This window comes from Procambarus clarkii, chromosome 82, assembly GCF_040958095.1.
Source record: "Procambarus clarkii isolate CNS0578487 chromosome 82, FALCON_Pclarkii_2.0, whole genome shotgun sequence".
NCBI lineage: Eukaryota > Metazoa > Arthropoda > Malacostraca > Decapoda > Cambaridae > Procambarus > Procambarus clarkii.
Window position 1 is genome coordinate 15,471,754 of NC_091231.1, and position 15,486 is coordinate 15,487,239.

A 15,486-nucleotide genomic window follows, 5' to 3' on the forward strand; every position below is an offset into this window, starting at 1 on the left:
GAGCTTTTCACAGCAGACAAAAACAGTCAACTTTGGTCCCCTCTGCACCTGTTCTCAGACTCGCCTTACTGGGGGACGGAAAACATTTCCTTCTCTCCCCTCCGGGATTTACATGTTAACTTGCCGCAATATGCAAATGAAGGACACAGACTGGCCTTGTTAAAGAGGCCGAGAGGTGGGGATAGAGGGGGGTTGATGGGGTATTGGGGAGAGGGGAGCGAGAAACCAGCAGGCCGAGGTTTGCCAGCAGTTGACCCATGGTAACATCAACTCTGCCTCCACCCCTGAAAAGATTGAAGAGAGAGAGAGAGAGAGAGAGAGAGAGATTAACGGGAAGAGGGAGAGATACGGATAAAGGACAGTGACTGAGTGAGAGAACGGAAGAGGGATACAAAGAGAAAAGCAGATAAAAATGTCAAAAGAGAAGCAGGAAAAACAGATGGAGTGAGAAGGGAAGTGTATAGAGTAAACAATCGACAGACATAGACACAGGGAAAGCAGACAGACAGACGTAGACACAGGGAGAAGAGAGAGACAGACGTAGACACAGGGAGAAGAGAGAGACAGACATAGACACAGGGAGAAGAGAGAGACAGATGCAGTAAAGCCAAAACAGAACAACAACTGCACGTACCACTCTCCAGCCTGACAAATTAACTGCATATTCAGAAGTTGTCACACAGAAGAAACGATCATATGTGAGCCCGTCCTTGCTAGGCTCCTAGGACCAGAGCCGGCACCTGCCAGGCTCCTAGGACCAGAGCCATATGGCCATGTGAGGGTGCTAGGGGCGCTCTCTAAGTGCGGGCTATGTAAGCTCCACATAGCCTTTTGTTTTTTAAAACAAACTTTATAGTGAAAAAGACTTATGGAATGGAGCGAATACTGCCATAGCTGGAGTGAAACAAATAAGTACAAGGAAATAAATAAACTTGGTGTGTCTCTGTTCAAAGTGCTTCGTGGGAACTATAAGTATGAAATGCTAAAGTTAATGATCGTGAAGGGATTTGTTCCATGGTATGGCTCTATCATAAGGCTCTAAGGGAGCCGGTCGGCCGAGCGGACAGCACGCGGGACTTGTGATCCTGTGGTCCTGGGTTCGATCCCAGGCGCCGGCGAGAAACAATGGGTAGAGTTTCTTTCACCCTATGCCCCTGTTACCTAGCAGTAAAATAGGTACCTGAATGTTAGTCAGCTGTCACGGGCTGCTTCCTGGGGGTGGAGGCCTGGTCGAGGACCGGGCCGCGGGGACACTAAAGCCCCGAAATCATCTCAAGATAACCAAGAAGATCATTACTCTGCAGCTTTATATAATTTAGATTGGTTGAAATGTAACATATATATCCTCAAACAACAGCACAATACTACATAAAGAAATGAATCTCACTAAAGAACTCCCAGAACTGGAATATGCAAAAATTTTGGTCGTGTGAAAAAAATCAATATACAGTATTTTTTTATATCTTCTGGAATAAAATAAGCAATATCATGGCTGCCTCGCCCGCTCCTGCAAGGAATATATACTTTTTCTTATAACTTCTAAGACGAGCTATGTGTGTAGGACTATTTACTTGGCCATTTATTCCTCTGCAGTATTGAGCCAGAGAGAGTAGAGGCCGCCAGCTGTGTGAGCTGGGGGTAAATATCATTTATTGAATGTGTACACAGCCGGCTGAGCGGGTGTCAGCACTGGTATTATGCACATATACTCATATATAATAATAATATTATATATAATATATATATAACCCCCGTTACTTGATGTCCCTCAACTCTGATGAGCCTGTCAGTCGCCCAGCCGGGATCACGGTGAACTTCTGGAAGAATGGTAGACAGTTTGTGTGGGATTACACTTGCGTTTCGACTTTAGCCAACACCTATGTTGACTTCAGTGCTGCACAGGCAGGAGGTGCTGCCAATCACCGGGAAGCAGCCAAGTCACGTAAATACAGAAATCTTGATCACCACTACAATTTTGTCCCCATTGCTTCAGAGACACTCGGTGCCTGGGGTAAAATTGCTGCTAGTTTTTTATAGAAGCTAGGTTCTAAGCTTACTGAAACAACAAGAGACCCTACAGCCGCCAGCTTCCTCTTTCATCGCAATAGTGTGGCGATACAGAGAGGAAATGCTCACTGCATCCATGGTTCCTGCCCGCCATCTGAGGAGCTGGAGGAACTCTACAACTTGTGACAAGTAGCCTTGTACCCTGCCTGTGACCAATGGTGTAACCATTTCTGTGCAATGAAGTTTTAAATAAATTAAAATGACAAAATACACGAAATATAGTGTTTGGTAGGAAAAGACAATATGTGGGTGTTCGTGGGTGCCCCACAAGGCTCCCTGGGTGCTACATATCGTCTTCTTCAAGGTCGAGGGTCCTTACAAACGCAACCGGAGGTAATACCCCCTAAAATAAATAATATATTATATATTATTATTATATATATATTATATATATATATATATATATATATATATATATATATATTATATAATATATTATATATATATAAATATAAAATATATATATATATATATATATATATATATATATATATATATATATATATATATATATATATGCGAACAAGCCTGAATGGTCCCCAGGACATATGCAACTGAAAACTCACACCCCAGAAGTGACACTTCTCTGTCACTGTCTCTGTCTTCTTTGTCACTTCTGGGGTGTGAGTTTTCAGTTGCATATGTCCTGGGGACCATTCAGGCTTGTTCGCATTTGTGTTCCTCACGTGTGCCCCAAAGAATGAGGTGATTTGGTAAAATGCTATGCCCAAGATAACTATCCGAGTGCCGGCGGATAGTTATCTGCCGGCACTTATTGCCGGCAGATAATAAGTTATTGCTTCTATATATATATATATATATATATATATATATATATATATATATATATATATATATATATATATATATATATATATATATATATAATATAGAAGTTAACTAAGGTAAACTATATACACAAGGCGGGATTCTGGGATAGAGACTATCCCGGCACCTTTCTTCATTTCTTCTGTCCCCACCCTGTTTGTCTTCTATCTTCACTCCCTCTTTCCCCTCTCCCCCTTCCTCTTCCCCTCTTTCCTACCACTTTCCCCGTTTTCCCCCTTTCTACCCACTCCTCCACCCTCATCTCCCCATCCCTCCCTCCCTCCCCTTCAATCTCGAACAGACATATCCATTTATATATAAAGTAAATCATGAATATGCACGGTTAAATTGCGGGAGCGGCTTCAACACTCTACTGACAACACTCCCAGATTTCATTTCCAGTGTGGAGAGGGGGGGGGGGGGTTACGGCCTATATTTCTTAAATCATTAAACAAGCCTACCTCGACCAGCCTATGTCCGTCCCAGACCTTTCCCCCTTGCAAATTTGGGTTAGGCGAACTAATACCAATTAGGGACAGACCAGCAGATATTCTCTTATAGTACAGTATATATAGACTATATTAAGGCGTATCCGGCGGTGCCCGGGATAGTCTGTCCCTCTTCCCACTCTCTATTCTACCCTTCCTCTTCCATCACCTGGGCAGTTTCCCTTCCATCTCTTTCCCACTTCCTTTGGGACCCCCCCCCCATCATCCTCCTCTCCCCCCCTCTCCAGCCTGCTTCCTGCTTTCCTTTCGCTCAGAAAATATATTAAGATTTTTTCTTAATATTTTTCAGAGTTTAGTTGTATCTGGGATCAGCCCAGAGAGGCAGTCGTTGACAAACTTCGTGACCTCTGACAGTAGTGTCTCGGCAACTTCGCTGAGAACTGGGTTTGTCATCTCCTTGAGGTGCTGAGGTCTTACTCCAGTGTATTCCCCTGCTGAGCCTGGTGGAAATTACACGATGGCTTTGTATACCTCTGACGCTTGGAGGAATAGAGGTCGCATGTTTGGGACATTAATTGTGTCCCGAGCTGTGGGTTCCCATGGTACTCTGGGAGGGTACTTCTTCCTTAGTGATTCGGCAGTAGTGGTATTTCTAGGGGCGATTGTGTCTTCACTGGTAAGTAACCTTATTGCCCGTACTGTGTTGCCCTCTTCAATTTTTTGGGTCACTTGTGTTCCTAGCTTAAAATTGTCATTAGAATTGGGTCTGCCACGGTGGTTTTTGCGTTGAGGAGGGATGGGGATCAACTTGTCAGCTCTGGGGAACTTATTTATTGCCCTAGTGACTGATGAGGCTAGTGACTTGCCTCCTCTTGCAGGTACGCCTAAGCAAATATTGCCAAACATGAGCAAATTATGCCATGCTTTGATGGTGGCCGCAGCATTAAGATCTGAAGACCGTTCATTCACTTTCCTAAGAAGGTCTGTATATTTCCCTGCTGCAAATGGGCGCGCTGCTTTAGGAATGTGGGGGAAGAGCTCTGGTAGTGGATGCCTTGGTGGCCCCCAGGAGGTCATCTGATGACACGAAGTTTGTTGGAATGTGTGGTGGTGCCGGGGGGGGGGGACCTGTGGGCCTTCTCTCTCTACAGGTACCATCTATGAACCCTCACAGCCGGTGTGTCTGCGAAGGGTTCCATCGCCTCTAAGGAAGCGAGATTCGTCACAAACCTGACACGTTCCGCTGCGTCCTCTGGGTGCATTGTTCCCAGGTCCATGCTCTTGGCTGACGGGTTTCCGGATAGCTCAATAAGTCCCCTCCATCCCCCGGGTGAGCTGAGACATTGGCGGGTCCTGAACAAGCCCTGGGCGTGGCATGGGATAGTGAACACAGGTGGTGGCCCGGGGGGAGGGGTAGGGGAGGGGGGTTACCTGTCCGTCGTACTCACCACTCATGTGAGTACTTGACTCTCCCTTTTGGGAGGAACCTGAATGCCTGCTGTGACCTGTGCCATGTCTAGGTGCCTGAAGGGTGACACCTCTCTGCAACAAGCACTGTGTGGGCGGTGAATCGGTGGGTGGGTGAACAGACGCCCGGGCGCACACCCCCTAGGTACCCATGAGGAATGATAATTGGAAGGGAAGAGGTCGGTGCTCTATACACCAGGCCACGCAGCTCACAGTACAGGAAATGTAAGAATTAATCCCCCCCCCTCCTAGGAGAGTAACAGTGGGCGGAGGTCAAGCAGCTGGCAGTGGGCGGAGGTCAAGCAGCTGGCAGTGGGCGGAGGTCAAGCAGCTGGTAGTGGGAGGAGGTCAAGCAGCTGGCAGTGGGCGGAGGTCAAGCAGCTGGCAGTGGGTGGAGGTCAAGCAGCTGGCAGTGGGTGGAGGTCAAGCAGCTGGCAGTGGGCGGAGGTCAAGCAGCTGGCAGTGGGTGGAGGCCAAGCAGCTGGCAGTGGGCGAAGGTCAAGCAGCTGGCAGTGGGTGGAGGACTGGATTTCATTATGGTGGCCCCGAGTTCCTATAAAGTATTACTGCACATTTCACTCCGTTGGGTAAAGAATTCGTGTCATTTTGCGAGTCTATTTTCATTCTCTCCTCCTGACCCGCCCTCCATATTTCTCTCTCTTTCTCTTTCTTTTTTTCTCTCTCTTTCTCTCTCTCTCTTTCTCTTTCTCTCTCTTTCTCTCTATCTTTCTCTCTCTTTCTCTCTCTTTCTCTCTCTTTCTCTCTCTCTTTCTCTCTCTCTTTCTCTCTCTCTTTCTCTCTCTCTTTCTCTCTTTCTCTCTCTCTCTCTCTCTCTCTCTCTCTCTCTCTCTCTCTCTCTCTCTCTCTCTCTCTCTCTCTCTCTCTCTCTGTCTCTCTCTCTCTTTCTCTCTTTCTTTCTCTCTTTCTCTCTCTCTTTCTCTCTCTCTTTCTCTCTTTCTTTCTCTCTCTCTTTCTCTCTCTCTTTCTCTCTCTCTTTCTTTCTCTCTCTCTCTCTCTCTCTCTCTCTCTCTCTCTCTCTCTCTCTCTCTCTCTCTCTCTCTCTCTCTCTCTCTCTCTTTCTCTCTCTTTCTCTCTTTCTCTCTCTTTCTCTTCCTCTCTCTTCCTCTCTCTTCCTCTCTCTTCCTCTCTCTTCCTCTCTCTTCCTCTCTCTTCCTCTCTCTTCCTCTCTCTTCCTCTCTCTTCCTCTCTCTTTCTCTCTCTTTCTCTCTCTTTCTCTCTCTTTCTCTCTCTTTCTCTCTCTTTCTCTCTCTTTCTCTCTTCCTCTCTCTTTCTCTTTCTCTTTCTCTCTCTCTCTCTCTCTCTCTCTCTCTCTCTCTCTCTCTCTCTCTCTCTCTCTCTCTCTCTCTCTCTCTCTCTCTCTCTCTCTCTCTATATATATATATATATATATATATATATATATATATATATATATATATATATATATATATATATATATATATATATAAAGTATATAACTATATATATACGATGGTCCACAGAGTTACAAAAGGTACTATTTGGTTTGCAATCTTGGACAAACAAACAGATATTCGGGTTTTACATAAGAGAGAGAGAGGTTAGTCACCAGGAGCCCCAGGACGGGACACTTTGTTAGTTGGTGCACCTTGTGTGGCAGATGAAGTGCTCTTGTGTCCTTAAGTTCACTTGTCCCACTCTGTATTCGTGAGACTGGCTGCTTACCACAACAACTCTATTGTCTGATATGAGTGCCCTAGAAATAGCACACACACACACACACACACACACACACACACACACACACACACACACACACACACACACACACACACACACACACACACATACACACACACACGCGCACGCACACACACACACACACACACACACACACACACACACACACACACCACACAGAGGACGCGAACAAGGGGACACAGGTGGAAACTGAGTACCCACATGAGCCACAGGGACTTAAGAAGGAACTTTTTCAGTGTCAGAGTAGTTAACAGATGGAATGCATTAGGCAGAGATGTGGTGGAGGCTGACTCCATACACAGTTTCAAATGTAGATATGATAGAACCCAGTAGGCTCAAGAATCTTTACACCAGTTGATTGACAGTTGAGAGGCGGGACCAAAGAGCCAGAGTTCAACCCCGCAAGCACAACTAGGTGAGTACACAAACGTGTGTGTGTGTGTGTGTGTGTGGCCTACACAAGCGCTGGTTGTCTAAACAATGAAATTATAAATGAAGTGGACTTTTACAACTTGTTAGCGGCTCTGCCGACCCTGCTACTTCTTTAGTACTTCCGACTATCAGGGGTCCTCCTAACTGTCTCTCAGGTGTCACCCAATTTACCTTGGACTTTTGCCTCGTCAGGGAGAAGTTGATAAACTAAAAAAAAAATCTTCCACCACCTCTACTACTAACACCAGCAGAGGCCACACTGGAGAATCACCCGGTAATGAACTTCAATATGGAGAAGGGGCTCAGCGTCATACTATTGGGGACTCTGCTCAGAACTGACCGGTGGTCAGCAGTACACACCCTACATGAGCCACCATGACACCCTCTCTCTCCTGGTCTTAGGCTGACCTCCTCCTAGTTCCCCCTTTTGTTTTCTGTATGGTGTCGTCCGGCCTGCAATTATTTCTCTTGCCTCTTACAAATCCTCACCAAGATAAGGGCAAACACACTTGTCTGACAGACAAACATTTATTACAAACAATAAATAATAAAGAATAACCTGGTAACATCTGATAATGGTTCTACAAAAGTAGAATCACTCTCCACTATGAACAATATACCATGTGACTGTCTGTGCCAGGCTGCTGCTGCCTGCTCCTCGCCCAGCAACACTCTGTGCCTCAGTCCAACCCGTTCTCGCACTTGCTTATAGTCAATATTGGCTTATTTAATAAGTGCATATGTGACATACTAATTGATTGTGAATATTTTAGTTTACCTTGAAACACTTCATAGAAAACACCGACCTCAACTAACCTTCTTAGTATGTTAAGATAAGCATGTTATTGCTTCGTAATTACAATTATTACTTTACCTATTATAGGTATAGGTTAAGTAATAATTGTAATTACGAAGCAATAAGATGCTTATCTCAACATGCTAAGAAGGTTAGGTAAGGTCGGGGTTTTTTATGAAGTAAACTAGTATTTTTAGTATGTCACATATGCACGTATTTAATAAGTCAATATTGACTGTAAGAAAGTGCGAGAACGGGTTGAAATATGTTATGACATTGGATAAGCAGAGACGTAATAAATATAATACCAGTCGTTTATAATGGGTATAATAAGGCAGAGGGACACAAGTATATCAGATATATACGTCGAGATGTGTCTGAAAAGTAAAGAATGATTATAGGAAGCGTAGGTGATGGAGGACTCTGGCCTGGGGACAGGAGGACAGCGGCTGATCAACTCACCCGTGTACTGGGCGGCTGAGCCCGGCGGGTGAGACTGCACTACCAACAGCAGCACCAGGTATGACCACGTGCCCACCCGCCGCCCACACGCCTCCGCCCACACACGGGACGCCCACACACTCTCCCACAGCATCTGGTCAACAGAAAGAGGCTTTTTATTACCACATTTAGGTCACTATCTGAAAATAAAACTCTTTCATATTCTATCAGATTCATATTTCAAAATAAATACCTATTATATACATATTATTATTAATAGTTAAATTATATATTAAAATTTTTTGACTGTCATATAAATAGTGTTGTCCAATGTATTATTCACATCATTTCCGGCCGGTACATTTATACTTGTTAATTATTTGACGTAAATATTGGCGTATTGATCACCTGGACATTACTAATACAACTTGGGCTGTAATAAACCTGGCGAAATTGTTATGGGAAAGGATGTTTATAGTGAACAAATCATTAACTGTTGATGCACACCTGAATATGACATTAATTTTAAGGGATTAATTTAAGCTCACAAGAGATTAAACTGTCGCGTGATATGACCGTCGGAGCCCAGGAGCTTAAACCGGGCCTGGTAAATACTCGTAAAATTACCCAATCTGATATTTCCCTCCAAAATAGATACATTATTTAAGAGTTAAAATATTTAGCCTCACCCACACACTAATTGCTTCTGACTGAGTTATTATGAACAAAGAGAGCGTAGCAATTTGTATATGTCTCATCTTGCCATGTGGTCGCCCAAATGACTCCATTGCCTTATAATAACTGCATTCTTCTATCATATATACCGCGGGAACGCTAAGCCCCGAAATCATCTTAAGATTCACACACTTCCATGTCGTTACCTCGTGATTGTGAGCCCCCCGTTGAGCAGCTGGAGCACGAGTCATTGTGGGGTTCATGATCCTCCTGACCACTTCTAAGAGCTCCTTCCTCGAGGGCTACTCCTGTGAGCCTCAGTTCTCACTAAGTTAGGACTCGGCACCCTGCTGCAGGAGACCTGAAACCCTTACTTTGCTGTTATGTCTAAATGTGGCGCGTCATCCACCGCAATCATTCATCACGAGGCGGGAACTTTCTGCGTTTCCAGTGATGACGGCGCTCTCTGTCTTGTTTAACCGTCACGCCTTCTGTCTCACATTATCTTCTGTCTCACATTATCTTCTGTCTCACATTATCTTCTGTCTCACATTATCTTCTGTCTCACATTATCTCTGTATCTCTCCACCTGTAACTGCTGGCCCAGAGTGGTCCACCTGTAACTGCTGGCCCAGAGTGGTCCACCTGTAACTGCTGGCCCAGAGTGGTCCACCTGTAACTGCTGGCCCAGAGTGGTCCACCTGTAACTGCTGGCCCAGAGTGGTCCACCTGTAACTGCTGGCCCAGAGTGGTCCACCTGTAACTGCTGGCCCAGAGTGAAAGATTTCTTTCTGTTTTTATTTGTTTTAATGAGCTGTGTTTGTTTTCTTGTGTTTTAGAAGCAATTTGCAGTTTCTTTATTTGCATGTACTAACTTTTCATATAAAGTGTTCCTTTCTCTCAGTTTTGTATAGTTTAATTTCTGTGAACAAATGTATTGTGGTGGTCGGTGTTACTGGCATACTCACCGACTTGTGTATATGTTATCATTATACTTCTGTATATATTCAGAGTATACTTGAGTTCTAGACAATGTTTATAGCTAGAGCAGACTTGCTGGTTGGTCTGTATTGTGGTGGCTTCAGTGACTCTCTCGTGGTTCTTAGGCCTTAAGTCCAATACCAAACCAAATGTATGAGGATATACACAGCTACTGTGTATAAGAGCTGTACCACTATTTCGCGGTGTGTATAGTTTTGTATTGATCAGTATTGTCATGGTGTTAATAACCCTCCATAACGACATAGGCCTAAAGCCCAACATTAAACAGGACTTGTTAATTACCATGTTGCTTCACCATACAACCTGAGATGTATTTTGTATATATATATATTTAGCGCCAAGCGTGTTTTATTTCATGTTTTGTTAACACGAGTAATGTTATACAAGGCTTGTCATTCTCTTAAATATGAATGTGTCTTTTTGAGATAGAACGATAACTTTTGAAGATATTAGAAAAGCAATAATGACTACGCGTGCAGATATCTTGCACAGTGTTGCCACCGCTTTGGTCTTGCTTATGGACTTTACTCTTTTCCATAAGTCCACAAGTGGGACTTGTGGACTTGACAGTTGAATGAGAAACAGTGAAGGATCGGAGGCATATTCCAACAACCTGTTCATGGTTCATGATGCATTAGGATAAGGAAGGTTCCTGGGTTTGTTTCTTTAAGCCTGATGCACCTGTTCACTTAGTGGTAAATAGGTACGTACAGACAGAAAGGCTGTTGATTGCGTCCTTGGAGAGTCGAGTCATTATCCCAGAAGGACAACGATTATCCCTTAATATGGATTTCTACTTGTTAGACTTGGCGAATTATACCCCATAATCCAGCTTAAACAGAACTCGAATCAATACTATCCTGGAGTCGAACGCTGGACTTCTGGATTGTCACAAAGGCAAAAAGCACTTTACTTTATTTGTCACGAGTTAAAATATTCAGTATGTTGAGGCCCGGAGGTCAGGCCAAGCACACATCTTGCTCTGGTTGAGACTCTCGTATTTACATAACTTTCTCTTAATTAGGATATTTGTTGACACTTGTTCTCACACAGCGCGTTACTGGCCAAAATTATTTGTGGTTTAGACACATTATAGTTAATAATATGATTAACTATAGAGTGAAGCCCCTGGTGCCGCCCTCTGGTGCCGCCCTCTGGTGCCGCCCTCTGGTGCCGCCCTCTGGTGCTGCCCCCTCGTGCCGCCCCCTCGTGCCGCCCCTCGTGCCTGGCGGCAGAGTTATGGCCACATTACGCGCCCTAAACACTGTTATCGCCGCATGCGGTTATCACTCACAGCATTATTTTCCCGCCGCGCCTCCGCCGGTGATCGACGCCCGTAACAACACCTAATTGGTTACCTCTCACGGCCCCCCCCCTGACGCCCCCACCTTACGCCCCCCCCCACAGATTGACCCCTTCCCCCAACATCTCTGCTGTAATAATCCCCTTCCCCCCTTACAATCATCCACCGACACCCCCGACCCACCAACACCCACGGACGTAGATGCCCAAAACAGTGCCTGAACACGAGTGGGTTGTATCACACTCATTTCTTTAGGTTCGCATTTTTACTGAGAGCTTCGTGTAGTGCTGACACGGCCCATCGCTGGGTGTACTCACCTACATGTGCTTGCCTGATTGTGCTTGTGACGACGTGGCTTCAGCTCCTTAGTCCCACCTCTCAATCATCCACCGATTGGAATCCACCTTTGTGCTTGCCACCTCTGTGCTTGCCACCTCTGTGCTTGACAACTCTGTGCTTGCCACCTCTGTGCTTGACACCTTTGTGTTTGCTACCTCTGTGCTTGCCACCTTGCTATTGATCCCAAGCCTCTATATGATTATCTTGCCAGATGAAGATTACAGCTCCACATAGCCAGCGCTTGACACACTGTGTAACCCTTCATGTAGTCTATTGTAGCGGTATACACGCCGATGTATCTACGTATATTATATAAAAAGCAATGTAGCATCATATCGATTCAGTCACTAATTTGATCCAACATGAATCATCTACACCTTATATAGGACCATGAAACTCATCGAATATGTAATTCTCATTATGGTGTTACGTAATGAGTCCAGTTGCATCAGTAAGGAGTACAATGTCATTACAATGAACACGGTGTTACTAGTAACGAATCCATGTATGTGAGAGAAGTTGAGAGCAAGTCACTCTTTGCTCTCAAAGTAGTCACTCTTTGCTCTCAAGGTAGTCACTCTTTGCTCTCAAGGTAGTAACCTAGAAATGCTTTGGTCTTTCTCAAGAATCAGAAATGTGACAAAAATTGTCCGCTCGACTAGTTTATGATCTCATCAATGAGAGATACAGAACACCTGTCTCATCTTAGTAATGAGAGCGCCAGAACACTTGACCTTCAGAGATACAGAATAACCAATCATTTCTCACAAATGAGAGATGCATAACATCTCCTTGATATCACAAATGATCCATTCAAAACACCTTTCTCATCTCAGTAATGAGAAACATGTTCCAGGATACCCGTGGCAAGCGTTAATGATGTTCTCATTGTGTCTCCTTCAGTGTCGTGTGTCTCATCACATCCAAAGTTTTCAGTTTGTGCTTCTTGATGAATTCGTGGAAACTTTCACTCTTTTGCAGCCGTTGATATTGCAAATTCCGGTAAGCTTTAGGTTTTCCTTTTGTTGTGCAGTCTAGAAAACAACGACATTTTCATCTAATTCTCTTCATATTAGACTAGACTTTAGAAAAGAAGCCCTGATTTAGAAAGTATATAGTGATATATGCACATGAGTGAGAGTTATGGGTAGTCATCCACTAATGTTATCATGTTATCATCATCATGTTATAGTCATCATGTAAGGGTACCTAACAGCTGGGTGGACAGTGCTTCGGATTCGTAGTCCTGAGGTTCTGGGTTCGATCCCCGGTAGAGGAGGAAACAAAGGGGCAAGATGTTTTTTTCACCCTGATGCCCCCTGTTACCTAGCAGTAAATAGGGACCTGGGAGTTAGTCAGCTGCTACGGGCTGCTTTCTGTGGGTGGAGGTCTGGTCGAGGACCGGGCCGCGGGGACACTAAGACCCCGAAATCATCTCAAGATAACTTCAAGATAACCACATGAGTGAGTGTGATAGTAACTCATCCACCACATGAGTGTGATAGGTACTCATCCACCACATGAGTACGACGGAATGGATAACACTCAGTGGATGAACCAGAGGCCTTGGGGTCGGCTCAAGAATATCCCAGGAAGAAGACAGTCAAACAACCAGAGACTTAAACCACGTACAGTTGGTCAAACAATCCATCGATGCTCAAATATAAAAGCCTTCCCGTCCACAGTGAGAACGGCCTCTTACTAAAAACGATTATATATATATATATATATATATATATATATATATATATATATATATATATATATATATATATATATATATATATATATATAATGTAACGTGCAATAAACATATCCATTTCCATGATTTTTATCTCAAATAACTCATTAATATCCACAAACAAACTACCGCAGGGATGTGGAGTCTATTATTGGTTCATAACACGGCATATAATCTAATTGTTGTGTAATGAAATAATTCCCGGCTCTCCTCAACACATTATAGATCCGTCAGAGATGTGAAGATGATCATTGGAGATTAACACCCCAGGTGCAGGGGAGGGGTGGTGTTGGAGGGGGGGGGGGTGGTGTTGGGGGGATGGGAGGGATTGGTTTGGTTTTCGGGGGGGGGGGGGGGGGGGTGAGGCTTGGTGTTGGAGGGGGAAGGGGGAACTCATTTATTTCATGAGAATGTAGTTTGAACTTATCACATAGGGAACTATCATATAAGGAACCTGGTGAAACTGCAAGCAAAAGCTGTAATCCTTCCTCAGCTAAGTTGAAACCTACTCCTAGAGGCCCATTTATTTCATGAGCTTGGTATATGCATCGGTAGGAATAGCCTTTATTCATTAACAACATTAGGTAACACTCATATAAGGAACAGGATGAGCCTGTAGCTGATTGTATACCAGAGCCTTCATATGTTCAATTGATCTGATCTCCTGTGTATCAACCTTTTGGGGGAACAAGTTCCAGATGCGAATCAGCCGCTAGGAGTGAATGATTGATCGCAGATGGAGTAATGCTCTTGACAAAGGAACTTCCAGCATGAGACAATTAGAAGTTGAGAGCCTAGTGCTACGGGTGACAGCTACTGGTAGTCCACAGAGTTGGGCCAAGTGCAGAACTTTGAGGATGTTGGTCTTGTACGTAATAATAAGACCACTAACGTCACGACAATGTTGCAGGTTCTGTTGCAGACCATCCCCACCAGACTTGGTCAAGACTGGAGATGAGCCTTCTGGCCCGTCTCTCCACTTTGTCCAACAGTCTGATGAATTATGGGAGAGGGTGGGGCAGGCGAACCGGGAAAGGGGTGCATACTCTAGATGAGAGCGAACCTGTGCTTCATATAAGGTTTTGCAGCCCCAGCTGTCAAGAAGGTGAGAGATGCGCCGTAGGGCTGTAAGTTTCCTGGCTGCCTTTTGGGCTAGCTTAACCACGTGGCTCTTCATTGTCATTAAAGAGTCGAACTTCATTCCCAAAATGTCAATTTCATTTGTGAAACTCTAGGGTTTTGTCATCCATTTGTGAGTCTCTTCGATTCACCGTGTGCAGTCTAGTTATCATCATCGCTTGTGTGTTCTCAGCCACAAAGGTGACCTGCCGTCTCCTGCCCCAGGTAGAAATCAGTGAAAGTTTGTGATTGATGAGTCTTGCAGCAGTTGGCATTTCTTCCTTTCTGTATGTGAAGGTAGAGTGCAGTCAGCAGCATAGGATGGTGACACACACACACACACACACACACACACTCTCTCTCTCTCTCTCTCTCTCTCTCTCTCTCTCTCTCTCTCTCTCTCTCTCTCTCTCTCTCTCTCTCTCTCTCTCTCTCTCTCACTGTCTCACTCACTCACTGTAACTCACTCTCCCAGGGGTTTCTTCTCATCATACCCAAGACAAGGAGCCTCAATATTCCGGGCGGCGTCTAGACTTGGTGAGGGTGCTGAAGTTTGTCTTTGTCTTGCCTCCATACTTTCTTCTCTTGTGACGAGCTCTTGATGGATGGCCGCCAGCAGGCCTTGTTGTGTCAGGGTGATGAGATGAGCAAGTGGGTGAAGCAGCCGTTGTTGCTGCTGCTGTTACTGCTGCTGTTGCTGGCGGTATTGTTGCTTCTGCTGCTGAGGTAATCAGTCGTGTTGCAGTTTTGTGCAGTGCTGTGCAATCTTGCTGTGTTCATGCAACTGAGCTCCAACACACGCTGTTGATTGCTCAGTTGCACGAACAGGGAGCTGTCTCCCCACAACGATCCAACAGGGCTATATGGACATAAAATGAAAATTAAAAATAAGATAAAATAAATATTAAAATTCATTCGTATGTTCTTATGTAATCTGAGAAATTATTTCAGACTCAAAGCTGAACTTGTAGTAAAACGTAATGACTTTAAACTGACAATACTCACCCTTCCTGATACTAAGTCCACACCCCACCTGATACTAAGTCCACACCCCACCTGATACTAAGTCCACACCCCACCTGATACC

The 15,486-nt window shown here is 44.6% G+C and overlaps 1 protein-coding gene across 2 annotated transcripts in view; it reads right to left on the reverse strand.

Annotated features, from left to right (window-relative positions):
• Positions 1-15,486, reverse strand: part of LOC123764440 (lachesin) — a 328,560-nt gene that overhangs the window by 91,393 nt on the left and 221,681 nt on the right. For both annotated transcript variants that reach the window (XM_069315707.1, XM_045752306.2), the window contains exon 2: positions 8,242-8,374. In XM_069315707.1, coding sequence (XP_069171808.1) covers positions 8,242-8,374 — 133 coding nt within the window. The remainder of the gene's footprint in view (positions 1-8,241; positions 8,375-15,486) is intronic.